This window comes from Leptodactylus fuscus, chromosome 4 (assembly GCF_031893055.1).
Source record: "Leptodactylus fuscus isolate aLepFus1 chromosome 4, aLepFus1.hap2, whole genome shotgun sequence".
In the NCBI taxonomy this organism is placed as follows: domain Eukaryota; kingdom Metazoa; phylum Chordata; class Amphibia; order Anura; family Leptodactylidae; genus Leptodactylus; species Leptodactylus fuscus.
Window position 1 is genome coordinate 50,253,859 of NC_134268.1, and position 20,469 is coordinate 50,274,327.

The following is a 20,469-nucleotide window of genomic DNA, read 5'->3' on the forward strand; positions in this document are numbered from 1 at the left end:
AATTGCAAGCCGGAGCGTGCTGCCCCCCTTTATTTATTTATTGCTGTCTGGCCGGGTGCTGTATGTCAGACAGCTGGGGATCTCACAGTATTCCTGAATCCCAATGGTCTAGCACTTCACTTGACTCCTTCTGTCATTATTTTACTTCTGTGAGTTTAATAAAGCTGTGGCCATTTTTACAACCAAAATAAAGTGTTTTGTGCATTTATTCCAAAGTCATTATTTACCGTAGTTTGGGTGGTTTTAGGTAGGAGTGAGGGACATCCCATATCCAAAGTCATGCATAAGAGTTAGAGGAGGATACCCAGAGAGGAGCACAGGGAAGGCTGCAGAGATTGGATAATGTAAGGAGGGCACTGCAATGTTCTGTCCTGTTATGTAAGGGTAGACAACGTTCTAAAGCCCTGTATGACCTAAGGCATTACATTTTGTTGGTCAGAATTTAAGTAGCCAAACAGTCTGTGACTAGAGGTTCCAGAAATGGAAATCCAGTTCTGGATGATAGATAATATGATTGGTATTTTGGTAAGTTAATGGCGCAGAGGACTATTGCATTTTCAATCATAAACTTCCTTGTCTAGTGAATGGATGAATATATCTGCTGCACCAGGTTGAAGAATAATATCTGGTGCTTTGCAGGGGCATAACTTGAGGGTTGCAGTTGCAACCGGGGGCCCATAAACACTGGTATCAGTATTGAAATTGCAGCTTCCATCTGACCCATAAGCTAAGGAGACCCACAGATTACCCTAACCACACTAACGAGGATTAAACTCCTTAGCCCCCGTAACCATTACTACCAAGAATTCACTGTAGGGATGAGGTAGGGGGCCTCGGACAAAAGATTGCACCATGGCCTACAAGACTTTAGTTGCACCACTGGTGCTTTGCAATGTAGGTGTACTTTTTCACATTCAGGATCAAGGTCTGAGAAGAACTCTCTTATCTTCAGCCACAACATTCCATCTTAAAGAAGTGTCCACTTTGGATAACTCTGATTTGTTAATAGGACCTCTCCACAATAGTATGATGGATGTGTTGGGTCGAGATATGTTCTATGTATCAAGTCTCACCTCCAGCTAGCCGATGTGGTTCCTAAACAAGAAAAAACCCATTTCTGGCTCCTGAGAACTTCCATTAGTGTAATATACTATTCTATGGAGGAAAGTAGTAGACATAACCATGCACCTGGGGAAACTAATGGGTAAGACGACTGTTGTTCTGGAAGGCACTTATAGGTTTTATAGAATCATTTTCTACATTAAACAAAGTGTAACCTTCTCTAAATGTTCATTATTTTCTTTCATCCAAATGGTGGAAATGTAAGGCGCACACAATAACATGATATGGCTGCAATGTGAATGACTTTCTTCATTATGGTGTTCTGCCTTGAGGCTTCATTTCTGAACTGCCTATAACATGCCTTAGAACGTGAAAGGAACATGTTTATTAGTTTATATATAATGTGCAAGAATACACAAAGTGCTGGGAACTAAAATATGCACAGAAGTAAAATGTACCGTTAGCGAGATAAATGGCTCATATACCTACTGGGAGAGAAGGGGTTGTCTTAGGCACGAAGCAATAAGGATCTAGTCTGCGTCTCCAAGCACCAGTCTATTGCTAGACATTATGTCAAGTCAGTGTAATGTCAAGCCGGACAAAAAAACCCTCACATGTAATAGCTGTATCCTTCGTGTCCTAGTATTCCTGTAAGTACGCCGCCTGCAATTACGTATTATACAAATGGAGTAGTTTAGCAGTTCTGCTACATATAATCTTACGCTCTGCCGGTGTCTGAATTACTAAGCTTTCTGGATTCGTTTTTTTTTATTCCATCCAAAATAAAAAGATAACACAAATGAATTTCTTGCTTGGTTATATGAATATATTTTCTCCTTCTTATGAGGCCGAAGCTTCGCTACTTGTACACATTAGAAATGTGATAATTAATTTCGAGCTGCCGAGACCATCACGTGACATTTCCTTCCTCCGAATTTTCCTTGACTTGTGTAGTCGCATTATGAGAATGTAATGAACTGTGAAATAACAATACTTTTGGAATATTTCTATACTCATAAGGGACCTGAGTGTAAAATGTAATTGCAGGCAGCGATTATTCATAATAATGGTGTTTCTACAAAAATACACAGTTTGATAATAAGAACCTGTCACTTGGTTTTCCTTCACTAAACCGCCACCGCTATGTTATTCTGCCCTTTAAAGCTTTCCCGTCGTGCTGTTATATAAACTGGGGGATATTGTATGCTAAGTGTATTCTAATTTCCCCTGAGTAGCCATCTGGTTGGGATTTTGTCTGGGACTAGTCACGTAGTCCAAGCTGTAATCACAAGTCACTGGCGTGCCAAAGAGGGTTAAACTTCAGCAGAATTGTTCCTGGAACCCCCTTTGTACTTCTTGTAACCCCCCTTTCCGGACATGCCCAGTGAAGCCACGTGTATGACAGAGCGTCCACCATGCTGAAAGCAGGCATACGGTGTACACATAAAGAACACCAAGCTTCATTGTTCATGTTTGGGAACTCAGTAGAGTATACAAATTCGGGTGATGTCAAGACCTCTTTGACACATCCATCATGCTTGAATGGGTTTAACCATGGCCTAGACAGTGTGACTTTTCACAGGAGTAGCCCCATCCAATCTTAGATTGATGGGGTCTGACTCTTGTTGTTCCTACCGTACAGCTATTTACCGTAAGCTGTGTTATTGTTGGCACTGGGTGCCAGAGCTGCAGTGCCTAGAAAGTCATACACAGTTGGCTGCTCTGGGTATTACAGAGTTGTCCTATTAAAGAAAACGTATCTTCACAAGAGGACTTCTTTAGGTCATCTCTAAAATGTTGGTCATCTCTAAATGCCTGGTAGCATTTTTTACCATGACACCTTGGATCCCAGACTGTAGGTGACCTAAACCCTCCCCGCCCTGCTCAATGCCTAAAATCCTATTAATATTATAAATGTGAAAGTTTGTGAGTTTGTGTGTTTGGATGTTTGCATGTTCGGATGTTTGTTCCTCAATCACGGAAAAACCGCTCGACCAATTCGGCTGAAATTTTCCACAAACATAGTTAATACACCCGATTAAACAATAGGCTACTCTTCATCACAATAGCGCACATACGTTTGTGCCAGGACCCCCACAAAACCCAAACTCACATCACTATCTCTGCAATCTCACACACTTTGGACCATAGCAAGCCACAAAATTCATATTGCCCTCTACAGCCTCGCCCCTAACCCCACACAATCACATATACATATACTTTACCACTTTGCCCCTCACCTTAACGATACTCCAGGAGGCTCTCTTTAACGCTCCGGAGCAGCCATGTTTGCCGACCCCCATCGCTCTGACAATCCGCGACACCCCCCACCCATGTCAATACCCCTAGGCGGTCTAATAAATGCAAAAAAAATTTTTTTAAAAAAAGTAAAAAAAATATAAAAAAAAAATAAAAAGGATTAAAAATTCAAATCACCCCCTTTTCCCTAGAACACATATAAAAGTAGTTAAAAACTGTGAAACACATACATGTTAGGTATCCCCGCGTCTGAAATCGCCCGCTCTACAAAGCTATACAAATATTTTTCCTGTTCGGTAAACGCTGTAGCGGGAAAAATGGTCAAAAGTGCCAAACCGCTGTTTTTTCACTGTTTTGATTCTGATAAAAATTTGAATAAAAAGTGATCAAAGCAATAACATTTCCCGAAAATGGTAGAACTACAAAGTACACCCGGTCCCGCAAAAAAAGACGCCCTACACATCCCCATACACGCACGTATAAAAAAGTTACGCCTGTCGGAATATGGCGACTTTTCAAAAAAAAATTTTAAACACAGTTTTGGATTTTTTTTAAGGGGTCAAAATGTAAATAAAACCATATAAATTTGGTATCCCCGGAATCGTAACGAAACACAGAATACAGGGGACAGGTCATTTTGGTTGCACAGTGAACGCTGTAAAACCAAAGCCCGTAAGAATGTCGCAGAAATGCATTTTTTCTTCAAATCTACCCCATTCTGAATTTTTCCCCTGCTTCCCAGTACATTATATAGAATAATAATGGCGGCATCATGAAGAAAAATTTGTCCCAGGAAAAATTAAGACCTCATATGGCTCTGGGAGCGGAGAAATAAAAAAGTTATGGGGTTTAGAAGGAGGGGAGTCAAAAACGAAAATCAAAAAATGCCATCGGCGGGAAAGAGTTAACTTCAAATACTTCTGTCCCAAAGTCACTATGTAAAGTTTCTCACAACCCCGTATAGCAGCTCAAATACAAATTAACTTCAACACAAAAGTCTCACGTATTGTCTGAATTACAGCAAAAACAAGATACAAAGTTACATTTCATATCCCATACCACATACCTCCCAACCGTCCCGATTTCCGCGGGACAGTCACGATTTGGGTGACATGTCCCGCGGTCCCGGTTGGAGGGAGGTATGTTCCGATTTCAACTCAGATCTGCGTCCAGAGGACGCAGATCTGAGTTGAACACACATGCGGCTGAAGGAAGGAGCTGACACAGGTCAGCTCCTCGCTTCGCCGCTGCCCGCCTCTCTCCCTGACACATGCGGCTGAAGCTGCTCGCTTCGCCGCTGCGTTTCTCTCTCGCTGACACATGCGGCTGAAGCGAGGAGCTGACCTGTGTCAGCTCCTCCCTTCACTGCTGCCGCCGGCTCCTGGCTTGTAGACGCGATGTACAAGCCAGGAGCCGGCGGCAGCAGCGAAGCGAGGAGCTGACACAGGTCAGCTCCTCGCTTCAGCCGCATGTGTCAGCGAGAGAGAGACGCAGCGGCGAAGCGAGCACGTGAGCAGCTTCAGCCGCATGTGTCAGGGAGAGAGGCGGGCAGCGGCGAAGCGAGGAGCTGACCTGTGTCAGCTCCTTCCTTCAGCCGCATGTGTCGGCGGGCAGAGAGCGGCGAGGGAGCGGAGGAGAAGGTAAGTTTAATGTGGAGGTGGAACGTGAATCTGGGGGCAGATGAAGGAGAGGACGGCATGACATTGGGGCAGAGATGGGGGACATGAATCTGGGGGCAGAGATGGAGAGGACATGAATCTGAGGGCAGAGATGGGGGACATGAATCTGGGGGCAGAGATGGGGGACATGAATCTGGGGGCAGAGATGGAGAGGACATGAATTTGGGGGCAGAGATGGAGGGACATGAATCTGGGGGCAGAGATGGAGGGACAGGAATCTGGGGGCAGAGATGTGGGACATGAATCTGGGGGCAGAGATGGAGAGGACATGAATCTGGGGGCAGAGATGGAGGGACATGAATCTGGGGGCAGAGATGTGGGACATGAATCTGGGGGCAGAGATGGAGAGGACATGAATCTGGGGGCAGAGATGGAGGGACATGAATCTGGGGGCAGAGATGTGGGACATGAAACTGGGGGCAGATGAAGGGTGTATATGAAACTGGGGGAGAGATAGAGGGGGGACATATAATTTACGGGTGACTGTAGGAGGATTATACTGTGTGCGGGCACATGAAAAATTAACGAGTGGGTGGAGTCAACACAAAAGTGGGTGGGGCTAAATTTGCCGCGGCGCGCTATGCGCGCCGCACATTTTGTCCCTCTTTCGGTTCTTCAAAAGTTGGGAGGTATGCATACCATATACACACTACGAAAACCTTACCCGCGCCTGTATATACCCACTTCTACAATCACCGCAGACGAAGTCGCGGGTACCAGCTAGTGTATAATAAATGTCCTATGTAATTTTTCTAGACATCTTATGTAGACCTTAAGTACAAATCACTGGCCACATTAGTATGAATAAATCTATGCCCATATTTCCCACTAGTCAAGAGAACTAATATGTCAATATTGCATAGTTAACAATTTTTTTAGTTGGTAAAAATTTTAGTTGGTAAAATTTGCACTTTCAAGTCAATTGTCCCCATGGACTGCCACCAAACCTTGCAGAAAGGCCCACTATTAGTTGCAAGGTTTGCTTAAACTGTTTACATAAGAGGGATAGTTCCCCCAAGACAAGCCAAATTTGTTTCAGAAAATTAGCTGTATGCAAGTATGCTGTTGATTTGATTTGGATGGTTATATGAATCCTCAAAAGCTATCTGTTACAGTAATATGCATGACAGAAGGACACATTGTCCTCAGATCCTGTATCAGTCTATCCTCAGGCCTAGACTTTAAGCGTGTAAATAGGCTATTAACACTTTGCAACTGCCTGATGTAAATGTATGGTGGACAAGAACAAGTGGAATATGGAGTGGGTTCATATTGCATGGGTTCTAATGGTTTTGTACAGCTAACACCTAGTGGTAAGAGCTATTGTTCCTGCTGTTAGCCCTTTAGATGCCATGGTGCATTGTGACTATGGCACCTAAAGGATTGCACACTGGCCATCTGACCTTTCTCTAACAATCTCTTACACCTCTCCACGAATAATTAAAGTTGTGTCATTACAAAATACAACCTGTCCTGTGAAAAATAAGTCCTTGCATGGCTATAGTATGAAGAATAAAATGTTATGGTTCTTGAAAACCCTGAAAGGGTTATTAATGTACAATAATAAAGAATGTTTTATGTGTTTCTTTTGTCATAGATTCTCTAACAATATATCATTGTCTTTGAGTTCTTGGGAGTCAGACCCCTATAGGAGTAAATATAAAGCGGTTTACTGTTTTACTGTAATAGGAGTATGTACATTGTATAGCAGTTTAATGTGATCTATGATTTATTGTGAGTTTTGTTTCTTTTTAGGGATAAAGACTATCACCTTAGGACGTACAAGTCAGTAGTTATGGCAAACAAGCTAATAGACTGGCTTATTGCTCAGGTATAGTATTTAGTGTCCTGGATATCTACTTATAGTGAAAACAGAAAACACCTGCACACTTAACTCAAAGGGGTATGTTGGTATGAACTTATCCCCCATCCGCTGAACAGGTAAAAGCTGCTAGCCCTATGGGGTATGACTGATGGCACCCCCAGAAAGGAGTCCTGTGTTCCTTGTTCCCCATAGATGCAAAACTGCAGTCAATGGAGTTAAAGGGAGTGTCTGTCTTCTGTGAAAAAGAGACGTACGGAGCTCAGCTATCTCCAGCAGTCCCAGGGTTGAATAGAAAATATAAATTTTAGTTGGTAATTCTGTATATTTGTTAAGTAGAGAATACCCCCAATTATAAAATAGCAATGTACCTATGTAAACATTACCAAAAGCCGATGGTACAGCTGGTCTTTGGGGGTACCGGGTGCAGATCTAATATTGATGGCCTATACTAAAATAAGTTACGGTAAGTAACTAAGATAGATCTTTTGACTCTACTATAGCTTGTAAGATAATGCTCTTAGAGACAATTACTAGCAAGCAGCCACCTCCTCCTCCTCCTCCATTTTCCCATAAACTTCTGTGTGTGAAGTTGGATGTAGATGCTATTAAAGATATGAGTTGGGGTGATGGGAAGGAAACTAACTGATAAGGGAAGAGGGATACATTACTGTATTACTAACCAAGGTCACATATGTTACAAAGTTTCTTATATTCACTTGTAGCATTTATTATGTATAGTGGCTTTATAAATGGAGGTATGCTTTAAGCTTCCATAATAATTTAGAAATGTTCAATTTAAGTAGCAACAAAAATGGCATATATTGGCGAAAAATAATTGAATATGTATATAACATTACAGGGTGACTGCCGTACAAGAGAGGAAGCGATTATCCTTGGGGTAGCTCTTTGTGATAATGGATTCATGCACCATGGTACGCTATAAGCCTTCTTCTTCTTCTGTGCAATTGTAACATATTGACTTCTATTGATGTCTTATAGCCTCAGATAATTTCTTATTTGTGTTATGTAGTCATGATAGAACTTTCCACCTTTCCTCCTGTCATTCCCTGGAACGTATAAAACGTATACAGTATTCATGAGAACAATTTGTGATATTTTTATTTGCCTTCTTGCGTATTGTCCAGTGTTAGAGAAGAGTGAGTTCAAGGATGAACCTCTGTTGTTTCGATTCTTTTCCGATGAAGAAATGGAAGGATCCAATATGAAGCACAGACTTATGAAACATGACCTGAAGATTGTCGAGAATGTTATTGCTAAATCTCTCTTGGTAGGTATTAGATTTAATATGCAAATAGCAATTTCACATGTTCATTCTGCCTCCACATAAGGTTTTCAAATCTATTTTTACTGAGCTATATTCATTTCTTCCCAACATATTGGACAAGTTTAGTAAGAGGTAATACTCTCATAGAGAATAATGGAGGCAGTGGCTCCAGACATACAATGGCTGCCTTCCATATACACCTAATGAAAAAAAATACATAAAATAAAATGTGATCTAGATCAGGGGATAGTCCAGTAACCTCCTCAATAGTATTCACCATGGGGATCGGGGGCCTGAAAACCAAGAGACTTCTGAGAATGCCGGGTGAGTGAAGCTCCAATAGGTAAGGGAATCCATTGTCATCTTAAAAACAACTTTCTACTGTCCATTAGATGGCTTGCTGAATTTCATGGCTCACATTTAGAGAAAATTAAAGGGGTTGTCCCATCAGAGACAACTCCTTTAAGGGGGAAGTGGTGCTTTGAGCTGAACAATTGGTTCATATATTATTTTTGCACAAAGTCATAGTTATTCAAACCATACATAAGCACTAATAATACTTCTTAAATGTCTCTATACTGTTGCAGGGGAAAATTTTGTGAACTAACCAATGAAAGGTTCTTCTACTACTGTATATTGACTGAAAATAGGTGATGACAATGTTTATTTCCTGTACCAAATAAATGTAAAGGAGTTTATTTTTTTTATCACATACATATATGGAATAGTAGTACCAGTTCCTGGGTATTAAATATGTATGATAAGTTCTATAGATAGATCATAAAAATCGGATGAGTGGGGGTTCAACACCTTAGATACCCATCGATCAGCTGTTCTCAGCAGCTGATATACAGAGAATAGAGCAGGAAGCAGACAGCGTAGTGTCCAGACCAGGTTACTGCAAATCAGATTCCATTCACTTGAATGGAAACTAAGCTGCAATAACACAATTCAGCCACTACACAGAGAACAGCGCTGTCTGCTTCCTGCTCCATTCTTTGTGTATCAGCAGCTGAGAACAGATGGTGGGGGTGGGGTGCTGAGAGTCAGACTCCCACAGATCTAATATTGATGACTTATCCTCAGTATAGATCATTAATATATTTAACTTGGAAAACCTCTTTAAAGATTATCTGTATGCCCTCAATAGACATCATCTTGCATTCCCCTGCGAGCAGAGTTTCCAACTGTCCATAAAATTAAAGGACTTTTGTCCAAAGTTTATAATGAAAAAAAAAATTGATGTGTCCATAATTTTTTCAAGATGAGGGCGCTTGTGTCGGGTATTGTGATTGCCATTTTATATTCATTGGCAAATACTATCATTGTGTTCACATTGTAAACACGGGACCCTCAGGTTAGTCTTGTCACCATAGAACACTGGCACAAATTGTTTGATGTAAAACTTCAACAGTCCAGGTTTATTGTGCACAGTTACAAACAACTCAAAAATAAAATAAAATGTCCATATTGACCCTGTAATGACCAACTTCAGCCACTAAACAGAGAACAGTGCTGTCTGCTTCCTGCTCCATTCCCTGTGTATCAGCAGCTGAGAACAGATAATTGGTGGGCTTGCTTCACCAATGCTTTGCTTCACTAGTGACTTGCTGCAGTACGATAGTCAAAAGCAAAATAAAATGTCTTTAATTCGCAGGTATAAATAAACAATTTAAAGTCCGATCCTTCTCACCAGGCGCTGGGGGTTCAGTCCAAACTCGCCTTCCACTTAGCTCCTTATCTCTGTGGAATTGTATTTTCAGTCTTGGCACCCTGATGTGGGGTTCCTCCTACAAACCACACTCTTCCTTGGCAGCTGTAAATTTATTTAGACCTGGGGTAGCAAGTTTAGGTAACACAAGAACTGGAGTATGGGAGTGAAATTCCTACACAGGACCTTTAGTAAGTAAGTCTTGGACCCAAACTTGAGCCATTTACGTCCAGACCAGAAATCTCATTGGCACGTACACAGTCCAGTCACATTAAAGTGACCACCTGTCAAAATCTAGAATAACCACCTTTGGCAGAGCGGACCGCTGCGAGACGTGCAGGAAGAGAGGGGATGTTGTGGTGATGTTCACTGGAATGTTGAGCCATGCCGACTCCAGTGCCATGGCCAGTTGCGCTAGGTTACGCGGTTAAGCATCCATGGCGCGAACAACCCGATCGAGGTGGTTCCTTAGATTCTCAATTGGGCTCAAGTCCGGGGAATTTGCTGGCCAAGGGAGTACGGTAGACTCATCCTGGCGCTCCTCCAGCCATGCACACCATGCGAGCTTTATGAGACCTCGCATTGTCCTGTTGGTAGATGCCATCATCCTGAGGAAAAACATTTTGCATGTAGGGGTGAACATGGTCTGCAAGGATAGATGCATACTTGTGTTGATCCATCGTGCCTTCCACAATGATGAGTGCACCCAGATGGCTGATGACACGTGCCTTCTGCGATTGGTTATTTAACGTTGACGTCAAAAGTAGGCGGTGGTCATATTAATATGACTGGACTGTGTATCTGCCATCAAACACTTACCTGTATACCATACTAATACATTGAGCAGTACACATGTACAAATATCATATCTTATTATATTCATAGTCCTTTATGGTTTTTTAACTTGTCGCTAAACATTTTGGCTGAGACTTATTAGAAGCTGCAGCTGACGGTAAGGTCGGAATACCTGGCGTCCTGTATATTACTGCAGGGTAACATGAAGATGTCTTCAATCACAAATCTCTTTCTCTGTGCATCTTCCTGGGCTCGGTGGTTTGAGAATGTAGATAATATATTATCTCTAATGGGGCTCAGCATGTTCAAGAGCTGTAGAAATAATCTACTCACGACTTTATAGATTATTGTTACTAGCAAGGCCTTCCAAGGAGAAACAACAATTTTCCAAGTAAGAGAAACAAGGAAAGTACATTAGGTGAGACCGGTGGGGACTATATAATCGGACTTTCTGAAACTAATAGCTGAAATCTCTGTATCCATAGACAACCTTTTTTCATTTACCCTTGGTCAATGTACAAACTGTAAGTAAACAAATTCATTTCTGGTCTACCAGATCAGCAAATTTTAACAACTCCAAGAATTTACAGAACATTTTATAAATCTTACTAATATAATCACAGATAATGTATATTACAGGAAAAGCAAACTTCTGCTCTGCATACATTGCTAAAAACTATTCCTTAGCATTGCAAGTCAATTACATAAATTGTTAGATTGGTCAAGGTAATGTCTAAATAAAATTGTGTAAATCCATTGCCTTAAAGGTTAGACCAGGTAAAGAGCACAACATAGTTACGGCGTATCCTGTATAATGGAGCTGTCTGAGATGGTAATAGTAGCAGACATAGTGTAATATATTTATGTGCTCTCCTATAATTTGCTGCAAGTTTAACTAGAAGTAAAAATAAATTTTAAAAAAACCACTCAGGTAATGGTAGAGTCCGGACCTGTGACTGATTCATAAGGAATAGGGTTGAGCGATCGGGAAAGATTGGATCGCGATCGGTGATCAAGCAAATTTCACGATCGGGATCGGCTGGAAAATTATCGAAAGTCGGATTTTGAAATCTCAAGATCGGCTCAACCCTACTGTATATATAATATACAATTAAGGTTGAGCGATCGGGAAAGATTGGATCCTGATCGGCGATCGAGAAAATTTCACGATCGCGATCGGCTGGAAAATGATCGGATTTTAAAATCAATCCTGAAATCTCAAGATCGGCTCAACCATAATAAGGAACTGTCCGGTTAGGAAACTTAAAGGGGTTGGCGACTTACACACATAAGACTGTCAATCACTGTGTGTGGGCGAGGTAACGAGGACTCTCACTGTCTTTTCTAGGAGTCCTGTTTTTTTTTTTTTTGTTTGTTTCTGTACAAAAACACCTATTTACTAAGCTAAGGGAACACCAGAGCTACATGGACATTACTAGTTGTTTTCTACTTATCAGCATTCCATTCTCTAGCTCCAACTTGGGTCTTCCTACATAACCCCAGGACTCTTCCATAAATGCTTCATATTGGAACTTCCCTGCCCTGTTCTTTCCCATGTCCCTGTATGAATGATTGTCCGTGAACACAACAGTCCAGATTGATAGGTGTGTGGTCACTGAGATGAGACATAAGTGACATAACTTGATTGGCAGCTATAGGCAGGAAGACCTCATTAAAGCGGAAGGATGTATCACACCGGGCAATACTACAGCCATGTTACATGACATGTTGTATCTGTTACATAAGTCACATGCTGTTTTGTTACTGAATTTAGGCTTTGCTATGACTGGGAAATAATTCTTACCATGGTACATTGCCTATATTATGCAGTAGTTTGATACAAGTCTGGACTCTGGAGCTAATAAATCAGGCTCAAGTGAAAGTTTTTAGTGTGGTGCTAAGTCATTGTCCAGATTTGGCATAGCATACCAGAAGATTTACTGTTCTAAGACTCTGCAACTTTGTTTTTCAGGTAAAACCCAGTGACGGGAGCTATGGTTTTGCACTAGAAGACAAAAATAAAGTTCCTATTGTAAAATACATTGAAAGAGGTTCTAATGCAGAGGTAAGAATGCCCTATTTTATCCCATTAATTTAAGGATTTTTATAGTCCCAGTTTTATACAGTCTGAGTGTAATGGACTCTCTGCTAGACAATGGGTTTTCCAGCTCCATTAGAGTCTTTTTTTTTTCTCCTTTGGGTGGGGGTGGGGGTTGTTTTTCCTTTACCTTGGTGACCTATCCGCAGAACAGGACACCAGTATCTGATTGGTGGCGGTACGACACTAGGAACCTATGCAGTGATCAGGTGATCCAGCTCCCTCTGGGCACCGAAAGCTAATGATGTGGACGGGGGGCAGAAGCAACTTTGCTCCTACTGAAATAAGTAGCGGAGTTGCTTCTGTCCCCGTCCACATCACTAGCTTTCAGTGCCTTGAGGGAGCTGTATCACCTGGTCAGTGCAAGTCCCTAGTGTCGTACCGCCAACAATCAGATACTGATCTATTGCTTGTATCGCCTATCTGTGTCACTTTTAGAGAGGCTGAATCTAGTAGCACAGGACACAGGTCCCCATTTTGATGATCTGCGTTACCCCCAGTGGTCAGACACTTACCTTATATTCTGTATACAGGTTATAAGTTGTGTCTATGGGACAACCTCTTTAACAGTAAAGCTAAAGCATGATGGGCCCATATAAACGTTTCATTATTTTTGTGGTTGCCCATTTATTACGCCCATTGAACCGCTACTTTATTTAATTGCATTTTTACAAGGCAACATTTCTATATGAGCGCAGTTTCCTATTACAATATGAATGGATTGAATCCATAGCACATTACTTGGTAATAAATAGTACATGTGCTATGGATGGCGTACATTACCAGATACTACATCACCTCCATCATATCAGTTACTATTTATTTCCCAGTCTAATTGTGACAACCTGGACGTTGCCGCTTATTACGGTGCTTAATGTGGTGAGCAATGTGCAGATGGCTTCTTGTGCTAACACCAGACTCTTTATTTCATGTGCTCGGCGGTGGAAAGCTTTGTTTTAATAAAGGAACTATTTCTGTCATTTGCTCCCAGTTGTCAGGAATGGCAGTCGGAAAAAAAATCTATGCTGTAAATGGTGACCTTGTTTTCCTGAGGCCGTTTCATGAAGTGGATTGTTTTCTGAGGACTTGCTTAAACAGCAGAAAACCTCTGAGGATTCTCATGAGCACAAAACCAAGGGAGTAAGTCACCTCTTCTCCTTTCTATTTTAAGATGCAGATACACCTTTTCATTTCCTTACAGTATTGTTTGTGGCCACCATACTTAACTCTTTAGCTACAAGTGTCTCCTTTAGATGAAGGGACTATACTATACTAAAGAACTGCACGTATATGAAATAAGATAAAAACCGCTTCTTCTTCCTGTATGCCGAACAAAGCGGGGAATTGTAAGTTTCCTGCAGCCTTGTAGGTTGTTCTTAGAATGATCCCATAGCTGATACTCAAGTCACTATTATATACTATATTATATATATTGTATCTTTTACAGCAGAGGAAAATGTTAAAATATTTCTGGGCACACCTTACACAATTATGCATAATAATAATTTTATATATATATATTTTTTATTTTTATTTTTTTTTTGCTGAGCTTTTCTGTATATTTTGATAACAGCAGAAATTATTGATTTTGGTACTGCCATGGATCTGCTGCCTAATGTGTTACAAGTGGGTTTGTTGCAGACTATGCTGTGGATTTTGCTATATATGTCAAGTTATGAATTGCAAAGGGTCAAATCAATTGTGAAAACCTGCAATGTACATTGACATGCTGTAAATTTAAACCACACCTCCCGTTATAAAAAAAACTTTTCAACATAAGAAACTTTGTAATATATCTTATTTAAGAAACATGTTTCCTTATCTATCAGATTATTGGGTTTTTTTTTTTTTTTTTTGTTTTTTTTTTACATAGAAGTCAAAGGAGGGAGGGTGTTGGAAAAGACTCACCAAGAATTGTAACTGCTACTTTCTTTTACACTGAGAGTTTCAAGATAAAACTGTACAGAATGAGGCAAAAAAAAAAACAAAAAACAGTCTGCTCCTCCCCCTCCCCTCTCCATATACTTCTATAGGTGGGCCTAATACAGAAACAAGTCCAATACAAATAAACAGTGTGAGTGAAGATAAAGAGATACATCTATTACAAAGTTCTTTTTTATATTCAAATATACTAGTAATTTATGGAAACTTGTTTTATAACCGGAGGTAATGCATTAAATTCTGCACCGCATATCAGTTTCCATATTTCTTTCCTGCAATGTGTAAATGAAATTGGTTAAAATATCATACACCTTGCTCTTACTAATATGCTATGGATTTTTCTCCACAGTAGCCATTACTGTGCTTACTTACTAGTAAATATGGACAGGAATTCTCAATTTTTCTTCTCTCTGCTCCACAAACTATACAGAAGAATCTTCCCTGGTTGTCAGACTGGTCGTTGAGCAGATAATGTCTGATAGCGTCTCTGGAGCAAACTGCAGGAACTGGCTGACAACAAAGAGCAGTAGAACTACTTGTTTAAATCTACACAGTGCTGAGAAGTAGATCTCAAGCACCCAAATGTCTTCATCAACTGCAGCCGCAAAGCCAGATGGACTTCTTCTGACTTTGGAGCTGAAGTGATTACTAAAGAAAATGATATAAAAAGTAAAAGCTTCACAATCTGAAGCCAAACTAGAATCCACAATATACAAAACTTACAAGACAGATAAAAACCAGGAGAATGAATCAGAAGAGTGAACATGTTCAAACTAAAAGGCAGTCCAAGACGTAACGTCAGAGCCAAAATCAGGAGACAAGCAGATTTTCAATTACAAGACAAAAGGTCAATAAATCACAGTCCAGCACAAATCAGGATATGGAAGTCTAACTAAATACAACTAAATAGCAGGCAGCTGGATGAGCAGGAACAGAGTTTACATATCCCACCTCAATTGCTAATTGGATCAGCATAGGAGAGAACTGAAGGTTGTAGAAGCTTCACAGGTTGCACAATAACCTTAAAGCAACAGCAGATAGACTGAGATTCCAGACAACGCATATGTCTGCATACTCATTGGAGCAGGGAAAGAAGCAAGATTAAGTAAGATTCAACTTCACACATTAATTTAGGTGGGCACAGTAAAAGCTATCCTAACAGTATTCCTGAAATATCTGGGGATATAAGCATTATTTTTATGTTTTTGGACACCATAGCATATGCTACAGGTATTTTGACTATGTTAACGATCCAATTTTTTTTGCACCCTCCCCCATCTATGCAAGATTATTTGTGGGTGGCTTAAGTCTCATATATTACAAAGCCTAGAGAAAGGCCATGGTACTGACCAGTAAGTGATTTCAGATGTCACACTTATGCAGACCAAAAATAAGTGCCCAAACTTGCCTTCATGTCTGAATGACTGGCACGCTTAAAAAGGACTCAGTGTGTAATCCTTGCCTTGATGTGTGAATGACGGCAGGTTTGAGGGTAGAATATTTGCCTTTATGTGTGAGTGACTGGCACGGTTTAAAGGGCTCACTGTGGGTAAATGGTACCTGGCAAGGGAGCAATGTTACAATGTAGAATATGCTTAATTATTTTGTTTGGTTTTAATTTAAGCACCAGTAAAGCCAATATATGGAAGGTCAGATGGCGCTTCCCGCTGTGTATCATAATTGGATGCAGCGCTTCCATGCTTCAGGGACTGGTGTTTGGCAGTGGGAAGTCTGATACTGGGAAATGATACAGCTACATAATCACTATATAGCAGGCAGCGGAGTGTGAAGTGTACGCTTGTTTTCTTAGCATATGATAATAGTTATCCATAACAAAATACCTATATTTCCTTGTACTCCTGCATTGCTATAAAGCAAATATAAACCTCTGTCCATTAACTGATGCAATATCAAGGCAATTCTCTATAGCAATATGCAAGCAGTAGAAAATGTAGAACATACTGTAAATGTGCAGATAATTTGACCATTTATAGCAAGCAGTCAGAAAGACAAGCAGTGTATCTGTTGTATCCTTTATTGAGATTTTAACAGGAAATATGTTACAAGGTAATATCTATTGACAGTCTATAAATCCTTCTGTAGGCTCCTGAAACAATGTCTTAACTTGACATAGCTGAAAGCAATGCCGCCAGACTCTCCCCTGCACATGCATGCTCATCTGAGACAAAACAAACCTGAATATATACCTCCCACCTTTCCAAAAAACAGAAAGAGGAACAGAATGTCCAGTGTGGCAAATGTAGCCCCAACCACTTCTACTTTGACTCTGCCCATTCCCACCCATTTGTCTTTGTGCCACCATACTGTATAATGCCCCTAGAGTCACTCTAACATGATATGCCCCCACATGGTGTCCCCATAGTTTAATGTCTCCCTCCATTTGCCCAGGTTTAATGCCTCCCTTTAGTTGCTCCCAGTTTAATGTCCCCCCTCATCTTCCCCAGTTTAATATATGTGATCATCTGTCCCCATAGTTTAACTTCCCCCTTCATCTGCCCCCCCCCCCCATCTGTCTCCACAGTTTATAGTTACCCTCATCTGGCCCTCCAGTTTAATGTTCACCTCCATCTACCCCCACAGTTTATTTCCTCCTCATCTGACTCCCCAGTTTAATATCTCCCTCATCAGGGCCTCTAGTTTTATGTTCCCCTCCATCTGTCCCCACAGTTTATTGTTGCCCTCATCTGGCCTTTCAGTTTAATGTTCACCTCCATCTGCCCCCACATTTTATTGTCCTCCTCATCTAGCCCCCTAGTTTATTGTTCCCCTCTATCTTCCACCAAAGTTAATTTCCCCCTCATCTGACACCCCCCCCCCAGTTTAATGTCCCCCTCATCATCTGGTGCCCCATTTTAATGTCCCCCTCATCTGGCCCCCTCAATGCTATTTGTCTCCCTATGTCCCAACTTCCTACCTTTGACAGGGCCAGGCAGTGTATACCTATTCTTGTCTGCCTTGAGTTCTATCCCACTCACCACTGCTGATATCCTTGCTGCATGTGCAGGACATGTGACTCAGGCCAGGCAGGTATCACATTAGAACTGCGCATGCGCTGACAATATGGACAGCAGCAAGTGTGATAAAACTCAGGGTTAGGTGAGATTAGGTATGCTACGTACAGACCGTCATGGGTATGGCTGTCAGGGGTCAATTCACTCCTCTCACTCAATATGGCATTCACTCTTTACTAAGGCTGCAAATTCAGTTCCAAGACATTCTCCCTTTTTTGTAAGGTGAAGATTCTGGCTTGTGCTTGGCTTTCCTCTTCTGAAAGCCTGAGGTCACTGTCCGGTCGCAATCTCCTTTTCTTATACTTGACTCACATTCAATAGGGACAACTAGTTGTAAAGCAATATACCAAAATTAATAGGACCCCCCGCCCCTTTGGCTATGTGTATTAGTTCTAGTCTAAGCCTGGTTCTGTGTAATATGTAGATGTGATACCTCATTTTTGGCTCTTTCATCATTTGGGGTGTGTAGGGACTGTACATGCTTCTTTCTTTTAAAGGACGCCCCTATAAAATACCATTTGTTTGTGCAAATTTGGATGGTTAACCGAAGTTAAGCATATATATATATATATATATATATATATATATATATATATATATATATATATATGAATATGATGAGGTATTGTTGGTTCAAGCCATAACAACATGGGAAGTGTTATTCTGTCTCCTAGACCTTGACTTAATAGAATGTATTTTCCAGCCAAGCCCATGTTGTTCTTTTATATCTTGCTGTTTTTGGTGCAGACTTGTATTTTCCATGGCCGCTAGCTTTGTTGGTTCTTCTACCTAATTGTTTCTGCAGTAGCTTTACTTAATTCTATTTCCACCTGTAAAGTTATTTCCTTTGGAGAGTTTCTCAAACTGTGGTCCAAGGTCTACAATGACAGAAAGGTACTTTGATGTGGATGGAGTAACTTATGATGAATTGGGACATTTTACAGGAATCCCTAATTCGTGTTTAAACCAAAAAAAGACTTGAAAGCCAAAGTAAATATGTTCAGCCCTTTTTAAAACAAGGGCACGTGGATGGGTCTGGTTGTGTAGCCTCAGATTTATAGGTTTGGATGGAGTTGCTTATGGGCTCAGTGCAGTTTTGGTAGCTGTTTTTTGTGTGTAGCAGAATAAGGTGTCATGGTTACAAACTGCAGACAAATCCTATATAGCTTTCAATCTTAATTCCATATATTAGGAAGCTTGCAGTTCGCAGTAGAGGACCAATAAGTACCTTAAAGGAACATTAAACCTATAATAGACTGAAGAAAAAAAAAATTAAAGAGTTGCCCTCTACTGTATTTTCTGCATGATCCTGAGGCATTGAAAGAATCTTTCAGAGAACACAAGGGTTAATTTGCTGCAGATATGTTCCATTTTCACACATGGCCATCTAGAGGGGGCTTGGCTTAGTGAAGGGGTGGGGTCATGATATTTTGTCCTACTGAAGACAGTCTACAGCAAAGAAGCTTCTGCTCCAGCCAGTTGTCTTACAGCCAGACTCAGGGCAATAAGGCTAAATTGGCACAACAGTAAAAGAAGAGGAATTTCAGGTGGTATTCCTCTCCAAATTCCACCCCAGTGCATCCCATGGTGGAAACTTGAATCAGGGCTTTACCTTTCTGACACAGCTTTGCTCACTGTTTAGCCCCATAAACAACGGGGGTGACGTAGTCTCACTCTATGGCAAAATTGGAGGCAAGATCAATCAGGACGCTTTTTCTTCCATCATCCTACCATAGCATAAAACCATGAAGAACAGATAAGTAATTGGGGAGGGGGGGAATGTATCATCCTTCTCTGGCAAAAACAAACAGGGTTTAATAGGAGTTTGGAACTTTTAAAATATCTTTTGCACAGGTTTTTTTTTTTTTTTTTTTTTTTTTTTTTATTTATTGCTGTTTTTATGCCTCCCTTGACCCTTTCCATGGCAGTTTGCATAAATGATGACTGAAATCTGAGCCATTTAAGAGCTGGCTTAGATTTCATTGTAGGAAAACGGACTGCGGGAGAATGCACATAATTTATGATAAGATGTGTGTCACTTCATAACTTAAGCACATCCTTCTCCTAGGCAGTATGCCCGCTGCCTTGAGATTATGTTTGACTCAGACCTTTCCTTCACCCCCAATCCAATCATTTGCATGCTCACATCATCTCCACCTCAAAATCATCTCCAGAATACGCCCTTTCCTTGCCTGAAATACATTAAAGATACTTATTGTTGCTCTGATTCATTCTCGCCTTGACTATTGTAACTCCTTACTAATTGGTCTTCCCATTATTAAATTCTCCCCTCTACAGTCCATTCTGACTACAGCGGCCAGGCTCATCTATCAGGCTAGACGCTACAGCGATGCCTCTGGTCTGTGCCAGTCTCTACCTTGGCTGCCTATTCATTACAGAATATAATATAAACTTATCACCCTCTTCCACAAGGCTCTCCATAATGCTGCACCCCCCTACATTTCCTCCCTCATCTCTGTCTACCGCCCAACCCATGCTCTCCGTTCATTCAATGACCTAAGGGGGCTTTCACACTACCGTTGGTGACCGACAGGTAGTGTCCACTCCTAGTGTCCACTCAAAATCTGGCACGGACATTAGGAGTGGACACTAGCTGTCTCCGTGACACCTGTCATTTTTTTAAATGGGCATCGGGTGCGTTCTTTTGCACTCCGTGCCTGTCCTTCCCTGTCCGCAAGTGAAGATGTCCGACTTCTCAAGCGGACAGAAGAACCCTACATGTCGGGTTTTTCTGTCCGCTTGAGAAGTCGGACATCTTCAC

General features: G+C 41.1%; 1 protein-coding gene across 2 annotated transcripts in view; it reads left to right on the top strand.

The window, feature by feature from the left end:
* Positions 1-20,469, top strand: part of PREX2 (phosphatidylinositol-3,4,5-trisphosphate dependent Rac exchange factor 2) — a 201,557-nt gene that overhangs the window by 98,753 nt on the left and 82,335 nt on the right. For both annotated transcript variants that reach the window (XR_012715440.1, XM_075270399.1), the window contains exons 14-18: positions 6,756-6,831; positions 7,685-7,757; positions 7,971-8,113; positions 12,589-12,681; positions 13,706-13,854. Coding sequence is in view for 1 of the 2 variants with exons in the window: in XM_075270399.1 (XP_075126500.1) it covers positions 6,756-6,831; positions 7,685-7,757; positions 7,971-8,113; positions 12,589-12,681; positions 13,706-13,854 (534 nt within the window). In the remaining variant the exon portion in view is untranslated. The remainder of the gene's footprint in view (positions 1-6,755; positions 6,832-7,684; positions 7,758-7,970; positions 8,114-12,588; positions 12,682-13,705; positions 13,855-20,469) is intronic.